This window comes from Terrapene carolina, unplaced genomic scaffold, assembly GCF_002925995.2.
Source record: "Terrapene carolina triunguis isolate 2854851 unplaced genomic scaffold, T_m_triunguis-2.0 Scaffold58, whole genome shotgun sequence".
In the NCBI taxonomy this organism is placed as follows: Eukaryota; Metazoa; Chordata; order Testudines; family Emydidae; genus Terrapene; species Terrapene triunguis.
The window spans coordinates 61,181,804-61,199,642 of record NW_020664409.1 but is presented as its reverse complement, the minus strand read 5'-3'; the positions used below and the strand labels follow the sequence as shown (position 1 = coordinate 61,199,642).

Below are 17,839 nucleotides of genomic sequence, written 5' to 3'. Positions count from 1 at the left end.
TTAGTTGGGAATTGGTTCTGCTTTGAGCAGGGGGTTGGACTAGATGACCTCTTGAGGTCCCTTCCAACCCTGATATTCTATGATTCTATGAGGACCTTTGGCGTTGTCTGCCTCGGTCCTGTCGGTGTTCGCTCCTCGAGGCTGAGCGGTGCCGAGAGTCTTGGTCAGACGGAACCCAACCAGACAGCCTGGTGGGCATCGAGGGCGATCCACGTGGACTTTGCCCTGGACAGCAAATGGAGTCGAGAACATTCCCTCGACCAAGACCGGTACTGAGCCGGGGGTGACTGCGGAGATCCCAGCGGTGACTTGCCTCTGGAGTGCAGGGCCGATATCAGCAGTGCTCCTGGTACCGGCATGGACGTAACATCCCGGGCTGCCTGCAGGGCCTCCGGTGTGGAGGGCATCCGGACATCCAGGGAGGCCTGCTCTGACTGGGCTGGGCTACTCTGCTCGACTTGAGTCGGAGGCCTAGAAGCTGGTGGGGATCGAGGACTGCCCAACATGGATCTAGCCTCTGTCCTGGGTTTACTCCAGTGCCATGGTGAAGAAGGCCTTTTCCTAGCCTTCTTGGCATGCCCTGTGGATGGGGAGCAGTGCCGACTAGTCGATGGCACCGAAGGGTCGCTGCATACCAACACTGCAGTGCCCAGTGCCGACTTGGAGCGGCATGCCAGAGCTGGGGTCAACACCAACTCCATCAGAATAGCCCGGAGCCTAACGTCCCTTTCTCTCTTGGTCCGAGGCTTAAACGACTTGCAAATCTTGCAGCGATCGCTGAGATGGGTTCCCCCAAACAGCGTAAACAGTCCATGTGCAAATCACTCACTGGCACAGATCGCCTACAAGTGTCGCACGACTTAAAACCCGAAGCATGGGGCATGCTCCGGCCCGGGCACTCTAGCTAAACAAAACAACTAACTAACTACAGCTACCATACACTGAACGAACAAGCAGTTTTGGGGACGAGCTACAGCAAAGCTGGAGCAGAGGAGTTCCGAAGCACCTTCACTGGCGGCAAGAAGGAACTGAGGGTGGGGGAAGCACACAGCACCCCTTATACTGCGCCATGGAGGCACCACTCCAGGGGTTGCTAGGGCACTCCCCTATGGGTACTGCTAGGAGGAAAACTTCCGGCACCGGTGCACGTGGCGAGCACGCACACCTATTGTGGAATACACATGAGCAATCACCCGAAGAAGAAATGGAGTATCTGGCTCAATTTATTTAATCATATGATGAAATTTAACCAAGATGCAAAAAAAAAAAAAGGGGGGGGGGTTAACAGGAAACCCAGATTATGAAGTAGTTAAATTATAATTTTGCTACTGAGATAAAATATAGATCATAATTTGCATATTGCAAGAGAAAAATCTACTCCAAAGTATATAAATTAAGCATATAAGTATGGTTTATTTTATAGTACATCTGTCTGCATAGTTTAGATTACTGTTCTTTATACTGCATTTCAGATCAAGACTAATTTCATTACAAAAGTTTTAATAAGACAATGAAAAATTCTATATGGCAATTCTTTATCGACTATTACTATTGCTATCCACTCCACTTTTTGGAAATCACAGTAATTTAGTCTCTGACCATGGTAATCTTAAGTATATCTTAGAATAGATGATGTCGGAAATATATTGAATAAACTCTGTTGGAAAAACTGCCATTGCCTCTTAATGCAAAATCTCTATGTTCAGATGCTCATATTATTTAAATTACAAAAAGGCAGGCATCAGAAAAATTGAATTCTTTGTTGGACAGTCATTTCCATGAAAATTCATTCAATTGTGAAGGGGGTCAACGAAATATAAAGGAAGAAAAACTGCACGCTGTTAAAATATAAGCATAAGCTGCATCGTTCTAGTCATGCAATAAGATGCATGGGCTAAATTAAAGAAATGCTTTGAAATGTTCTAAACGCTGAAGGCTTTCTATATATATATAGAAAAATATAGAGAAATTCTAGCTGGATTTCAGTTATAACCCTTTGCTTTTTAGTTATGTTATTCAAACAAGAAAAAAAAAGTGGTCATTATAATGGAAGACAGCAGTATTCTGCAACATTAAATAAAAAAAGTACTTAACTATTGCTAATATTGTTTTTTGGGTTGATAGGTCAGTATAACGGTGCCAGGCTTAGGGCTTCTCTTCACTGCAAAGATAAATTGGGTTGCCCCTAAGTTGAGTCCCATCCACACACAAAAACTCTCAGCTAGAGAATGGTGCTGCTTTTAGCTCGGGTTGGGTGTCCTGCCAGAGGTATAGGCTAAAGTTGGAGCAAGCACAGCTCATTAGCTGCTGACATGACCACTCTGCAGTGTGGACTCAGGCTAACTCCACTTGAGAGCTTCTAGTCCTCCAACACCTTTCCACAATTCCCTGTGTGCCCAGAAAGGACAGTCAAGCGCTCCCACCATCACTGGGAAAGAATTCAAAGAGAGGCTCAGCTTAATGCAGCACAAAGAAATATGAGATCTACTTCCCAAAAGTCACAGTGCCACACACAAGTGAATGGAGTCCCAGTGTGGACACAGTAGCTTGGGTGTGATTTTGCGGGGTGGCTCCTCTCACTCGAGCTAGCCTAACTCAAGAGGAGCAACTCAAGTGTACAAAACTTTACTTAACTCTGCAGTAAAGACATACCTAAGAGATAAAATTTCACCCTACATGACTCTGCTTAAACGATGTAAGCCCCGAGGGATGTCAAAAATGAGAAGGTCTAGACTTTCTTCTTTAACTGTTAGAACACAGCTGGAAACTGGCCCAAGCTTAAACCAGAAGACCCAGTCCTGATAAAAGTGGATGAGGAAAAATATAATAGAACACCAGTTGTTGTAACTGGATGTAGTGCACCTCTACACGTAATCGTAGAATCGTGCTGAAAGGGACCTCGGTAGATCGTTAAGTCCAGCCTCCTGCACTGAGGCAGCACCAAGTAAATCTAGACCATCCCTGACATGTATTTGTTTAACCTGTTCTTAAAAACCTCCAAAGACGGGGATTCCACAACCTTCTTTGGAAGCCTATTCCAAAATTTTACTATCACTATAGTTAGAAAGCTTTTCCTCATTTGCAGTAAGTGTTAGCTATTAAGCTCATTACTTCTTGTCCTACCTTCAGTGGACATGGAAAACAATTGAACACCAAATATGTTATGAGCTGTTATAAAGAGGATGAAGGCTGTTATCAGGTCCCCTTTCAGTCTTCTTTTCTGGAGACTAAATATGCCCATTTTTTTTTAACCTTTTCTTACAGCTCAGGTTTTCAAAACCTTTTATCGTTTTTGTTCCTGTCCTCGGGACTATCTCCAGTGTATACACATCTCTCCTAATTCTGGTGTCCAGAATTAGACACAGTACTCCAGCTGAGGCCTCACCAGTGCTGAGTGGAGCAGGACAATTACCTCCTGTGTCTTACATACAACACTCTTGATAATACACTCCTGAATATTACTCTTTTTTCACAACTGCATCATATAATTGACTCATATTCAATTTGTGATCCACCAAAAACCCCAAGTCCTTTTCAGCTGTATTACCATTTAACCAGTTATTTCCCATTTTGTAGTTGTGCATTTGATTTTTCCTTCCTGAGTGCAGTATTTTGCACTTGTCTTTATTGAATTTCATGATGTCTGGTAAACAAGAGAAGTGTGGGACTGGAAATCAATGAACCAAGATTGTGTGTTGAAAATTAGGCCTAATTTGTTGTCAAAATAAAGAGGAGATGGGCTATTCCACCCATTGCTCCCTTTTGGGGTCCTCAAGAAGTACTCTAGAGCACAGGTTCTCAAACTGTGGTCTGCAAGCTCCATTCAGGTGGTTCGGGGATAGTTCCCTCTAAGGTGCATGCCTGGGATGTCGCACACGAGAGAATGAAGGATTACCCACCTAATTAGTGGAGCTGTGCAGGGGTTAGGTGGGAGGGGCAGTGGGGTGAGAAGACAGGGTGGGGGGAATTTGGGATGTGCAGGGCTGCGGTGGCCAGAGAAAGTGGTGACTTTCACCAGCTCCAGGGCTGCGACAGCCGGGGAGAAACAGCCCGCCTTCCCAGCCTCAGCTCTGTGGATACTGTGGGGGGGCGAGACCCCCCCTCCTTCGTAGCCTCAGCTCGGGGCTGCTGCGGGGGGGAGAGAGGGAGAGACCCCCCTCCTTCCCAGCCCCAGCTCGGGGGCTGCCACATTAATCCATCGCATTAGAAAGGTAAGACTACTGATATTAAAATATGAGTTGTGTGCTTTTATTTGTAGAACAAAAAAAGTTTATTATTACTACTTTTTTTTTTTTTAATATAGCGCTTTTATCCAAAGCGCTTTACAATAGTTAGCTAACGGTACAAACAACATTTAGAAAGATCATTAAGTGGTCCGCTGAGACTCTCAGCAATTTTCAAGTGGTCTGCGAAAAAGAAGTTTGAGAACCACTGCTCTAGAGGATGAAAATTATCAGACAGAGGGAAGCATAAAAGCTGGCTGACTGAAAGATGAAAGAAAGGGAAGAAGCAGGCTTCACCATCATGGCTGCCATCCTCACCATCTTTTGGTAACCCAGGATCCAGCCTGACACCACTGTGCCTTCATCATCCTTATCCTGACATATGTCTTGACCAGACTGGGTCAGAGAGAGGGACCCTGATGACACTGCCACCTCCATTGGCTCCAGCTGAATCCTGAACACCCACCTGGGGTGTGATACTTTGTCCTCCTCTCCATGTGTCCTTTCCCTTCTCTACCCTATTTCTTCTCTTTCCTATCTCTTCTCCTTTTTCCTTCTGCCTAATAAGAGTCTGGGTTAGCTTACCAAGACTGCATATTTTACAACTTTTCTTTGAGCCTGTGACCAGAAAGAGGCAGCAAAAAGCAATGCCCTGAACAGACCAATGTTTACCAGGTCTTGGGGTGGCTGATAAGACTATGTGCTGTGCCTTGGATTTTCCAGCAGTGACGTTGCAAGTGACTCAACACCAGAGAGAAGCTGCATTTTCTATATTTGCTGTTCTTTTCTCTCCTTTTTTGTGTGTCTTTGTCTTGTTTCATTGTCTAGGAAATGGGATCAGACTTTAACAATAGCGAAAACAACTGTTCCAGCCCATCTGTCAGGGTTCCCTCCCCACTTTGAACTCTGGGGTACAGATATGGGGACCCGCATGAAAGACCCCCTAAGCTTATTTCTACCAGCTTAGATTAAAACTTCCCCAAGGCACAAATCCTTTCCTTGTCCTTGGACGGTATTGCTGCCACCACCAAGTGATTTAGACAAAAATTCAGGAAAAAGAGCCACTTGGAGTGCCTATTTCCCCAAAATATTCCCCCAAATCCCTTCACCCCCTTTCCTGGGGAGGCTTGAGAATAATATACCAACCAATTGGTTACAATGTGAGCACAGACCAAACCCCTTGGTTTTTAGGACACTGAAAATCAATCAGGTTCTTAAAAGAAGAACTTTATTATAAAGAAAAAAAAGAATCACCTCTGCAAAATCAGGATGGAAGGTAACTTTACAGGGTAAAAAAAAGATTTAAAACACAGAGGATTCCCCTCTATGCTCAGCTTCAAAGTTACAAAAACAGGAATAAAACTCCCTCTTAGCATAGGAAAAATTCACAAGCTAAAACAAAAGATAATCTAATGCATTTCCTTGCCCTTACTTACAATTTTTGTAATCTTAGATGCTCATTTCAGCTGTGTTTTCAGATGTTCTTCCTGCCTGTTTTCCTTCTCCATCCAGAGAGGGAACAAAACAAAAAGAGCACAAAAAATCCCTCCCAGATTTTTAAGTATCTTCTTTCCCCATTGGTTCTTCTGCTCTGGTGTCAACTAGGTTAATTGAACTGATTAACCCCTTATAGGTAAGGCAATTCAGTACAGCTGCCCTGTGTATATTTATGACACCATCTCAACTGACTTCTTTTGTTTTCCCCAAAAGACAGCTATTACGATCTAAGAGACTGTCAGACCAGGCAGTTTCTTTCCAAAAACTCTCCCCAGCTAAAGGGAAAGGGAACAAGAGATTTGGTTAAAATGAAACTCTTATTTAACACTTTAAATTTCAACTGTTTTTACTGTCTTTCCTTATTTTTCTGTATCTTTAATAAAAGGTTAAAAAGAATGTTTATGGTGTGTTTGCCATGGTATTAACAGGCTGAGGTCACTGTATACCGAACCCTGAAGATTGTTTAACCTTATGTAGGAAAGTTTCAGGGTCATGGTAACACATTTGAGTCTTTTGGTCCATTTATTCCTTTAAATTAATACAACAGGAGCCTGACTGAAAGGCCATTAAAATCAATGGAATGCTTTTTATTGATGTAACCCATGCCTGCTTGGGGTGGCACTCTGTCCCCCTCTAGTGATGGTTAGATGGCTAGTGATTGATGAGCCTGCTACAGCTTTGACTAAGAGATTTGTGTCTTTTAGTTCTTGCAGTAGTGGCTCATGCATTAAGCTCCAGTGGTCTCAGGTTTGATCCTGGCTGCTGGAATCTGTCAGCATTACAAGTGGGGGTTCATCTGGGATATCAACTGTGAAGTCTCTGAATCTTGGGATGTGCTTCCTCAGCTAGAGGAAGTATGTAACCCATGCCTGCTTGGTATGGCACTCTGTTCCCCTCTAGTGGTGGCTAGACCAGCTAGAGATAAGTCTGCTACAGCCTTGGCTAAGAGAGAAGTGCGTCTTTTAGCTCATGCAGTAGCAGCTCATGCATTAAGCTCCAGAGTTCCCAGGTTTGATCTTGGCTGTTGACGACCGGGGTCTGTTGGCATTACATTAACTTCAGTGGAGTTTAGATCAGGCCCTATAGTAGTGTTTCCAGCTACACAAAAAGGGAGAAAATCTCTCTTGTCCAAATTACCCCCTCTTTTCATCCAATTCAGCATTGAAAGTAAAGGGCACAGAGATTCCTAAACTGGAATCATCAATTGCAGACACAGGTTGCTCAAAAGGCCTAAAAATCTTCAACATCAACATCAGTCAACGCCCACTCACCCACACAACCTATAAAGAGACAAACAGTTGAATATTTGGCCCAACGTAGAACAGATGCTGATAACATGATAAAATACATTGCAAGGAATCTTAAGGAAAAAAAAAAGGGAAAAAATCTACTTCTAAACATTCAAGTATTACCAACTTTCTACTAAATTAAACTGTTTAAATAATTTGAAATCTACAGATTACAAAGGCCATGATTCAGGAAACTATCCCTATCCGAGAACAGTAGTTACTTACATGCTTAATATTAAGCACAGACTTAAAGTTAAGCATGGGTTTAAGTGCTTTCCTCAATAGGGATTGAGCTAAACATGTGCTTGAATGATTTTCTGGGTCAGGATCAAAAACTGAAAACTATGGCTATATAGTACTAAAGCAATGCTACAGCAGTGGCAAGTAATGTGTTGCTATCATATATTTCCCATGTGATTTTAATATAGTGAAGATGCAGATTTGTAACTTTTTTATACTTATTTATATGATAAACAATATAAAATGACATCAGTGTTTTCATGCAATTATGTAAATTGTCAAAAAGTTACCACAGGGCAGGTTTGACATACACATAGTTTATATATCTGTTTATTGAGCATTGATAATTATGATGATTGATGGTTATTTCCAGCAACCATTTTTATCCTGAATGCTCCACATACAAACAAGACATCACAGTTCAGACATATAGGAGATTTCATTTTAATATAATTTAAGGTTTAACAAAGCTAATCATTTTTGATTTTTGCATAATTAAGTTTACAAAAATAATGTTACATTTATAAAATAAATCATCATATCCCAATAAATTACAGTAGTGTTTTCCTTATTTGAAAAAATGCAATGTACTGTATAAAATAGATAACATCCTTTAGTAAGATAAAATACTACAGTATATGTTTTTATCCAGTACATTCTGGCAGTTTGTGAAAACATTCTATTGTACATTCTCTGGTTCTTACACTGTATTTTAGACAAACACAATAAGCTGTGCTCTGCGTCAGTTATAGAGGCATTCACAAAGCGTACCTGGGAAAATTACAGAATGAACCCAAACAGGGTGAGACCTCAATCATGAAATATTTGGCACATTCAAGTCAGTAGGCATGAACCTGTTCCCACTGACCTCAATGGAGCTTTGCCATCGACTTCAGTGGGAGTAGGAATAGGTATGGTCACTTAAATGGGAGTTCCATGTGCTCAGCACCTAAAAGCTACATTACAGTTTCAAAAAAGACTCAGGCCTGGTCTACACTAACCCCCCAAGTCGAACTAAGGTACGCAACTTCAGCTACGTGAATAACGTAGCTGAAGTCGACATACCTTAGTTCGAACTTACCGCGGTTCAGATGCGGTCCACACACGGCAGGCAGGCTCCCCATCGACTCCGCGGTACTCCTCTCGCCGAGCTGGAGTACCGCAGTCGACGGCAAGCACTTCCTGGTTCGACTTATCGCGTCCAGACCAGACGCGATAAGTCGAACCCAGAACTTCGATCCCCAGCAGCCGAACTAGCGGCTGGGTGTAGACCAGCCCTCAGTTCCATACAGAGGTGCCGATTTTGTGATTTCCCCAGTAGTGCTGGCCCCCTACTCCGCCCCAGGTCCTGCCCCGATTCTACCCCTTCCCTCAAGCCCCTCCCACCCCACCTCCTCCTACCCCCACTCCTTCTCCTCCTGCATGCCGCTGAACAGTTGATCACTGGCAGGCGGGAGGCACTGGGGGGAAAAGGGGAGAAGCTGATCCTCGGGGTCCACCAGTGGGCAGGAGGCACTGAAGGAAGGGGGAGGAGCTGATCTGTGGGGCTGTTGGTAGGTGCTGAGCACCCACTATTTTTTTTTTCTCTGGGTGCTCCAGCCCCGTAGCACCCACGCGGTCGGCGTCTATGGTCCCATTTGCGTACAAGGGACACAACCCTGCTTCCATTGAAATTAATTGCAAACCTTCCCTAGGCATCGAAGAGAGTACAATCAAAGCCATCAAAAAGTGAATCATACATATCATAAAGGAGATGAGAAAGGAGACGTTATTGCTCCACAGAGCAATGCAATATATGCTTATTAATAAAAAATACAAAATAACCAATAAAAAAGAAAACACTTTTTAAAAAGCAAAAGACGAACATTAAGAGCTATTTTATGCAGATTTAACTACAAATACAACTATTGCAGAATACCCTAAAGGAACACACATACTGCTTGGTGTTACGTGAATTCTAATTAAAGCATTCCGAGTTTACAAGTCAGCACTCAAACTTTTTCTAATTCTTTTACATGGTTTTGTGGCTTTATGTTTGCAAAAAAGGACAAAAAGTTCTTATAGCTGAGTGTATACCACTTTAAGAGTCAGGGAGTTAGCTGCTTCATGATGATTGTATGAACTTATGATGTTATAATAAACCAAGGTATTTGGGCCAGGTCACATCTCTTTGCTGAATCTCTGACTCCAATGTTATTTCATTAAAATAACCCAACAGACCACATTATTTGGCACTTTTTAACAGCTTTTGGGGAGAAAGTCTCCATTAAAGGAAACATCATTTCTCTTATGAACAACCAGACTGTGCGAAGTAGCAATTTTCTTGTGATGTCAATAATTCATGAATGAAAGCATAGCATGAAAACCTCTCTCTGAGTCAGTAAATAGATCATCATAACAAATTCCAACTGTGAGCAAACACAGTGTGTGTGCATGATCAAAGTCATTCCCTATACCCATGTTTCATTTTTAGCACACAGCTGCACGTTGCGGGTTCTCTCATTTTACCATATTCACATAAACTGATAGGTAAACATGACAGCTATCATTCAACACATTTAACTCTTGTGGTATAGTCAGACTTCAAGATCCTGGTATCCCCACATTAGGATTTATTTTAATGAAACAGACCCTCCTATCTATTATGTATTTTCACTCTAAATGTAATACGTCTGTTTTATTTAACAACCTGCTCTTTTATTATTTATGAACTCTTGGCTTGTGTTAATGCATGTCTTAAGTTCTACCATTCATAGCTAAACAAGCACAATTAGTTCCAAGTGACATTTCAATGAAGAAATTACTTACAGATCTAAAATAAACAATATTAAGATGACAACTACAAATGGGAAATAAAAATGAACCCGTTCAATTCAATGATCCAAAGACATTACCAAAATATACATATGCTGTAAGACTACCAGTATCCCCAAGTGTACAGCAAATTCATCATTCATAATAGTGTACCTTGCTTTCTGAGTTTTGAAACAGAAGAATTATAAGAACAGCCCCTTGTACTTGCTTGGGTCAAGGGGTGGCCTAATTTGCTATCCTGAGGTTTCCACCATCCAGGTGTCCTAACAATTTATATAGTGCATGTAAAAGAAAAGAAAACAAAACAAAAAATAAAAAAAATTATCACAATGGTTTTTGTTTTAAAATTGATTGCTGCGTTATGACTGTAGCCTGGTTTGTAGACATTTTGTATTCTTGTCCAGAGCCTTGCGGAGGGGAAGGTAATGGAGTTTCTGGAGTTGCTGAAAAAGAATTAAGAGGAAACTATGTATTATTATGTTCTTGACCAATCTAAATACATATTAATGACATACATACTACTGTACACTAAAAAAGGATCTGCATTAGCCGCTAAAGGTAAATATTCATTTTTAAATATCAGAAGCCCCGTGTATTGTTCACTTTTAAAAATCCACATTTGTAACCAATGGTAATATGAAAACAGTGTCATGTGTTTTAAATTAAACTCAAAGCAGAATGTATTGCTTAGGAGGTTGTTTCTGTGTGCTTTTTTTTAATTTCATTACTATTTAAATCTCAGAAATTATGATGAAAGAAATATACACTAGCTTTGACAGGTCACCATTTTAATGAATTTGCCAGTTAACTAAACATAACAGTCAGATGTTATGATAGAAAGATAATGTGCAATTGCTTACAGATCTGTTCTGTATGTACAGGAGCAGACATTGAACTTATGAGAATAGTTTGGCCAGTTAATGGATCCTGAGCTAAATGAGGATGTCCTGGATGATGAAGATGACTGGCATCATTAGACGTACCTGCAAAAATTACAAGAGCACATATCAATTCGAATGAACATGTTGCTACTAGCGATTTACACAGCAATAATTACATTCCCTTAGAGCAAATATTTTGATTGGCAATTTGAATAATTGCCTTTTGCGTATTCATTAAACAATTTAACAAGACTTCAACCATAATAAGTATGACATTTGTTTTCACTGCTTGGGTTGCATTAACAGTGGATTTCATCCTTACAATGTTTATAAGGATTCCCCGGTCTGTCTCTTTGGGGAATTGTATGTCCAGGTACTCAGCTATGGCTGAGGAACATACAGTACACATTGGAGGTGGGGGGACAGGACAGTTAGCCATGTTATCATGACTTTAACGCTCCCCCCAAATTGGCACTGATCCAGTCCCCTGGAGTATGTCCAAGCAGCCTGGTGAGGTGGGGAGGAGGATACTTTTTCCAAAGTGCTTATCAAGTTGATAAGGTGGAATATCACAGAAAAAGAATGACACACTTACCCCCTAGTAACATTTCCTGAAGCAAACTGTCAATTTTAACCATTCCAAACAGTTTGACCAACTGTATTTGCTCAATCATTTGCCAAGTGATGCTCTGAAGGGTAGGCAATAGAAGCAGAAGTTCTCCAAACCTCCCCCTGGAGTCATACTGACGGTCATTAATGTAATCCTCTAAACTGATTTGGACTTGGAACCGCATGTTCTTAATCTTTAATGGGTCACTCAATCCCTTTGCATCTTGAAAAAATGAAAAAATACTTCAAGTCAAAGCATATTCTTTTAGTGAAAAATTCTTTGTGCAAATATGTTGACTGTTAATGAATGTTACATCACCAAAGGTGAATTTCAGTGTATTCATACAGTAAATCTGAAAGACTTTTTGGAAAATGTACCTGGATCAAAAAACACAATTGCTTTCAAGCAAGCATACTCATTGTCATCTATTTGAATTTCCTGGAATGGTCGGACTAGTTCATCTAGAATCCGGTTTGCCACTCGGCTGATCTCGACTTCAGAACTGTTACGATGGATGATGTAATCGTTACCTTGAGGAGAAAAAATACCAGAATATGGACTGATGTTACACAAAGGTTTAAATTTACAGACCCAGGTGAACCAAACCATTTTTAATGTTGCAAGTCAGATTTTTTTCATGTTGAATTTCTCATACAGAAACATTCCCTCCTGCAAAACTAAGTTTCTTTACAAGGAAAGCATATGTGCAAAACAAAGTCCTGATCCTGTAGGTACTTAGGCATATAAGTATTCCCATCTGCGTAGTTATGATTAGTGTGTCTGCAGGTTCGAGGCCTATTTGTGTGCACAAACTGGGGAGTTATCCAATTAGCCATCTAACTATATAGTTTTGGCCCACAAGTCCATTTTGACACAGGCATTTAATCTTAGGAAAATTCAGTGTTCTATTTTAGAGGCTAGAAAGAGGCCACTTTGAAAACGTGGTCCTCATAATTATTTAAATTCACTGTAAAAAATATAAGTCCCCACTTCTAATTTATTTGGTTTAGAATTCTAAACCTTTCTAAGAGAACGAGAGGAACAACATGTAACTACCTAACAGACTGCTACTATTTATGGTAGCATAATCGTATGTACTTTATTATATATATCTACTACCGTAAATCCTGGGAATCCCAGTCATGGACCAGAGACAGAAAACCAGCCCACACCGGCAATCCACCTTACTTTAACTTCTGGCCAAAAGTTATCTGTATACTAAAATGACCTGTAAGAATAACATGTAAGGGCAAAAGTTTTGTCAAGAACAAAAGCTGATAATTTCCCACTAGGTCAATGAATCATCAGCTAAACAGAATTCTTTCTCAGAGAGCTAGAGTAGCTGGAGTACTAGTAAATTGGAGTAGCTAGTAAACTGGTCCTAAATTGGTCCTTTCTGTGGCATATACTTACCTTCGTCATGCTAACCACCATTTTCATTTACACCAGTTCTGCTCATTACCTAAGTGTCCCAAGAATACAGCAAATATTTATATCTTTAGTAATTTAATGTGTACGATGAGTCAGTTTTACACTTAACTAGGCAGTTTATTTCAGTAAAACTGCACTCAGGAAAAAAATTGGATCAGGAACAGGAAGGAGCCTCTAATGTGAGTAGCATCTCTAGAGCAAGTGCTCTCCATTCCCTGGATGCTAGGGTTGGTTCAATAATACTCAGAATGAGTCATATTGGGCCACAGATTGCCAGACCCCAAGAGTGGGCATAGCAGGCAGTGGAAAGTCCCCTGCACATAATGTTTATAAAGAAAGGCTGATGGACTGCCCCTATACCTTACACACTTTATACCCCTGGCTTGCATTAGGTGCTTCTGTCCAGGGACACCTAGACAGTTCCTTGAAAGAAGGCCAAAGTACTGGCACAGATGGAGCCCGCTGGTGGGTTGTGACATAGGTCAATGTTGCCACACAGGGTACCAAAGTATGTAGATCCGTTTGGCAAGGATGTGGGTTTAGGTTTATGGTATCAGTAGAACTGCAGCCATTTTAATTTGCAAGGGACTGTACATCTGCTTTTGCTGAAACTGGCATGTGACAATATAGTAGGCATACCATAAGTACAGTGTTTAGGTATGCCATCAGTGCAGTGTTTAAAGACAGCAGAGTGCATTGCACTCATTCTGCTGTGGCAATTGTCCCAGTTAAATGAGGACACTGTTTATCAGGATGCTGATTATATGGTTGTTAGTGAACTATAACATGGTAATTATTAATTAAAACAAAATAAATGTTTACCTAAAAGTAAAATGTCCTTATACACCATGGACCGTTTTGCTGCTCCAAGCAAGAGGTGTTCCCCAGCATGCGCTCTTAGCAGGGCAACCTTAAAAAGAGGAACCCCCATAAAATAACAACATGGATTATAACATCTACATAAGTATGTGATTATCTGTAGTGGGCAAGATGAATCAGCTGCAGCAGGCATCAGAGTGCTGTTGCTTGCAATTATACCACTCAGACTACTACAAGTAATTTTTAAGGTACATGGTTCATTTTATATCAACACCTTACTATTTCAATGTAGTTGAGTTAAACTGTGTAACTTTGTCACTGTTATCACTTAGCAATACGTACAAACTGAATTTTGAACACAATATGATTTTGCAAATAGTTTATCATTGTATACATTTATGTGCACTTCATAGTTTCCACTTCCTTTTACATAAAGCTTGTTCTTGGATTTTAAATCAACATGGAAGGAACCAGTGGCAGGAAGGCTATCATAACTTGTTATCATGAATTTTGCAATATCCAGTACAGTATTTTGTTCAGCCTGATCCAGTAAAACACAAAAATATTTGAGATGGCTCTTTCCCCCACAAAGCCAGCCTTCTGGACATGGTTGTTTTTATTTTTTGTTTTTTTGGGGGGCTTAGAACAATTTTCCTAGTGCCATACCAGGCCCACCTATCAGCTTTCAGAAGAAGTGCATTACTAGGTAATTCAACCAATTTTGCTAAAAATACCTCTTTTCTATAACTGAAAGAAAAGAAAAAACACCATGCTCAAAACTGAAAATAAAATAACAGAGAAGTACTCCATTTTGCTGTCAAACAGGCCAGTTTCACTATGAAATACAGACAATGATATCCTTGCAAAATATATAGAACAAGATCTCTTTATGATAGTCAATAAAGAAGAAACCTGATGCATACCAGGAAAGCAGTTAAACAATTTATTCACTAGTTTATCATTTTACATTTTTATTTACATTCCATTGTTTATAATGCCCTCTTAGAAGCTTGGCAATTAAATCTATTTTCTTGGGGGGTTTGTTTGTTTCCATTGTGCAAACATGAATTTTTCTCTTGTGATTTTTATGCTGGGATTTTCAAAGCCAGCTAAGGGAACTGAGCAACCAAATTAGAAAGCTTTCAGAATCTCAGCCTTAACAGAGCTAACACATTTTTTTGTTTACCTTGTTGTTCGTAAACCAGGTTGACTTTGAGGTCAGGAAGAAAGTGTACAAAACAAGGAAGTTTATTTGATAAGTAAATGCTAGTTGCCAATTAGCAAAAGGTTATCATACAAAAGTAGCAACCATTAGTTTTAACTTCTCAGTAACAAAGTATCAGGTTTTCCTTGGAGTTTGAGCAATATTTCTCACTTTATATTCTTAGTACAGTAGGTCAAATTTTCAGCATACAATTATTGGCTAGTGACCCTCTAAAGTGCACTTATACTCTGAAAAGTGTAAAGTTGGTATGTTCTTAGTCAGCAGGTCTGTTCTTTTTCCTGTTCCATCATATCAGCTTAAGTGATGAAAGCAAGTTTTATTGCTTCTTACATCTGTGGCCCCTAGAGTGCCAACACAACTAAAGACTGATTTGATTCCATTCTTCCTTCTATATCATCAACAGAATTGTTTGGTACATTTGTGCAAAACCAGTGTAAGCACAGGTGTCACTGAAGCAATAATCTGAAAGGGCATGCAGCAGCTTTACTACTGGAAAGATGCAGGAGGAGGAATGTCCCCAGCTTCACTCTCAGATACAAGGCTGGGTTTGCAGTGCTGAGAGAACCCCCTCATGTCTTTTTACTAGAAACAGAGAATGTTTGACACTGAGGAGACAGTAAAGAGGAATTCCACAATGACGTTTTTATAGGGTCACTTTCAGAGTAGAACTACAGTTTAAAAGATGAAAATCAGGGCATTCTTAGCAGTGAGTTAACCTCCCAACCAGCTGCTTGGTGACAGTAATGTCCAGGGACATGCACAAGGGGGGGCAAGCACTGATAATCAGCGGGGGCACAGAACTCCTCTGGCCCCAGGGCTGGGACCAGGAGAGTGAGTTCCTCTGGCCCTGGGGCCGAGGCAGGAGCTGACAGCTCCTCCAGCCCTGGAGCCATGGTGGGGAGAAAGCCCTGGGGGTGCAGAGGAGAGAGCAAGCTTCTCCAGCCCTGGGGCCACAGTGGGAGCTGACAGCTCCTGCGGACTCAGAGCTGTGGCAGCAAGAGAGCGCTCCTCTGGCCCTGGGGCTGGAGAAGCTCCCTCTCCCCGCCTCAGCCCCAGGACCGGAGGATTTCTGTGACCCCATTGCAGCCAAGTACTTGTTGATACATTTATTCAGATGGCTCCAAGGCGCACGGATTTTTGTTGAAATGGTGAGCATACTGCTGTTTATATCTATGCATATGATATAAATGCATGTGTTGATATTAATCTGTATAATATGTGTGTGTTTAATATGCCCCTCCAAAAGTGGTCAAATTTAAATTCCTACATACGCCCCGGTAATGTCTATTACAACATGAAGACCTGGGTTTTGAATTCACTTTAGACATCTACTCAAAGCTAACAGATATCTGGCATGGCACCAAGATGATGATATTTTGTCCCTAAAGAGAACTCAAGCACCGTTTACATGTCAATTTAGAATAAAATGTACATAAGCACATTATAAATACAATTTTGGATATTTTATTGTATTATATTCAACAGCAAATTATTTTCTATGGTTTGGCATCAATATAGGTTTGATTTCTTCTCAAGACTGTAATACTTATATTTCTTGCAAGGATAAGGAAACTGGTTCAAATTAAATAACAAGCCACCTCAGTCTTCACAAACAGTTGCAGCTGAACATGAACCAACTGTTCTGAAAGGTTGGATGGTTTTTTTTTAAACTATTATTAATTTTGGCATGCCTTTAAAGTTTCTGGTTCCAACAGTTGCAAAATATTGTTTCTGCAATTTCCAGTTTGTGGATCTGCACCCTTTTTTCCCAACACATGAAGCACCCTCAACCTCTACTATCTCTTTGTGTCATGTCTCAAGATCTGCTTCAAAGCAGAGCTCTAGCATACAGGGCAGACAATGAATTGTTACACAATATTTCTACATGACTGTAACAGAAGGAGAATAATCATTATTCTCCAGTTCATTTGCTTTGTACCTGATCGTCCAATGGTAGTTCACAGAAGGCTGGAATATATTTAGCCCACTCTACAAGGACCAACAGCTGTTGCTTCATAGATTCACAGACATCGCTAATACTGGCAATTTTCTTTACATTTATGTCAGTACTAGCACCAGGACTCGAGACAGAGATCTAGCCATGTTAAGCAAAAACAAAAAACAAAACAAAAAAATACACTATATTAATATTCCATATTTGTTACTATCTTTCCACTGGCTAGAAGTATATTTAAGCAAAACACACGGAAGCCAGCATGCACATTATTGCCAAACTCCCTGACAATATAAGGACAACCAATATGCATGTAAATGATCATTTTTGTCCCTCATTGTTACTTGTATGGTGTACTTTACCATGATAGTGGGATGCTTATTGTTATATTTTTACAAGATCTTCTCATTCCAAGAGATAACTATTATTTTTAACATTTTTAATTTTAATGTTTTTTTCCCTTTAAAATGGATGACATTTACCTCACTTTAGAAAGAAAGGGCTGGGAAGGGAATGTAATAAAGTTCTAGGCACACAAAGATAAAAGAGAAATATGTATTTTCAGTGAAAAGATAAGTATCATTAACTCTAGAAGATGAAATACGCTTTTTAAATGCCTAAAGCAGAAAGATTTGTAACGATGAGAACCAGTATGGATAGAATCTGGGGATGTTTCAGAAAATGTACTAATAGGAGTGTATATAAGACCACCTGCAGTGCACAGTGTTCTGTAAAACACAGAGAGAGGAATCTTTCTGGGCCTGGTGCTAGAAAGCTTTTGTATGATTGCTGAGCCAAATCGTGAAATCCTTAATGACTTTCTAAGGAAAGGAACAATACTAAACTTGCTATTAAG

General features: G+C 40.4%; 1 protein-coding gene across 1 annotated transcript in view; it reads right to left on the bottom strand.

Moving 5' to 3' along the window:
- Positions 1–8,782: 8,782 nt before the first annotated feature.
- Positions 8,783–17,839, bottom strand: part of HNF4G (hepatocyte nuclear factor 4 gamma) — a 75,847-nt gene continuing 66,790 nt past the window's right edge. The window contains exons 5-10 of the mRNA XM_024197668.2: positions 16,969–17,124; positions 13,808–13,895; positions 11,932–12,084; positions 11,540–11,776; positions 10,924–11,046; positions 8,783–10,506 (exon numbers count right to left, since the gene is read on the bottom strand). Of these exons, the coding sequence (XP_024053436.1) occupies positions 10,388–10,506; positions 10,924–11,046; positions 11,540–11,776; positions 11,932–12,084; positions 13,808–13,895; positions 16,969–17,124 (876 nt within the window). The 3' untranslated portion in view covers positions 8,783–10,387. The remainder of the gene's footprint in view (positions 10,507–10,923; positions 11,047–11,539; positions 11,777–11,931; positions 12,085–13,807; positions 13,896–16,968; positions 17,125–17,839) is intronic.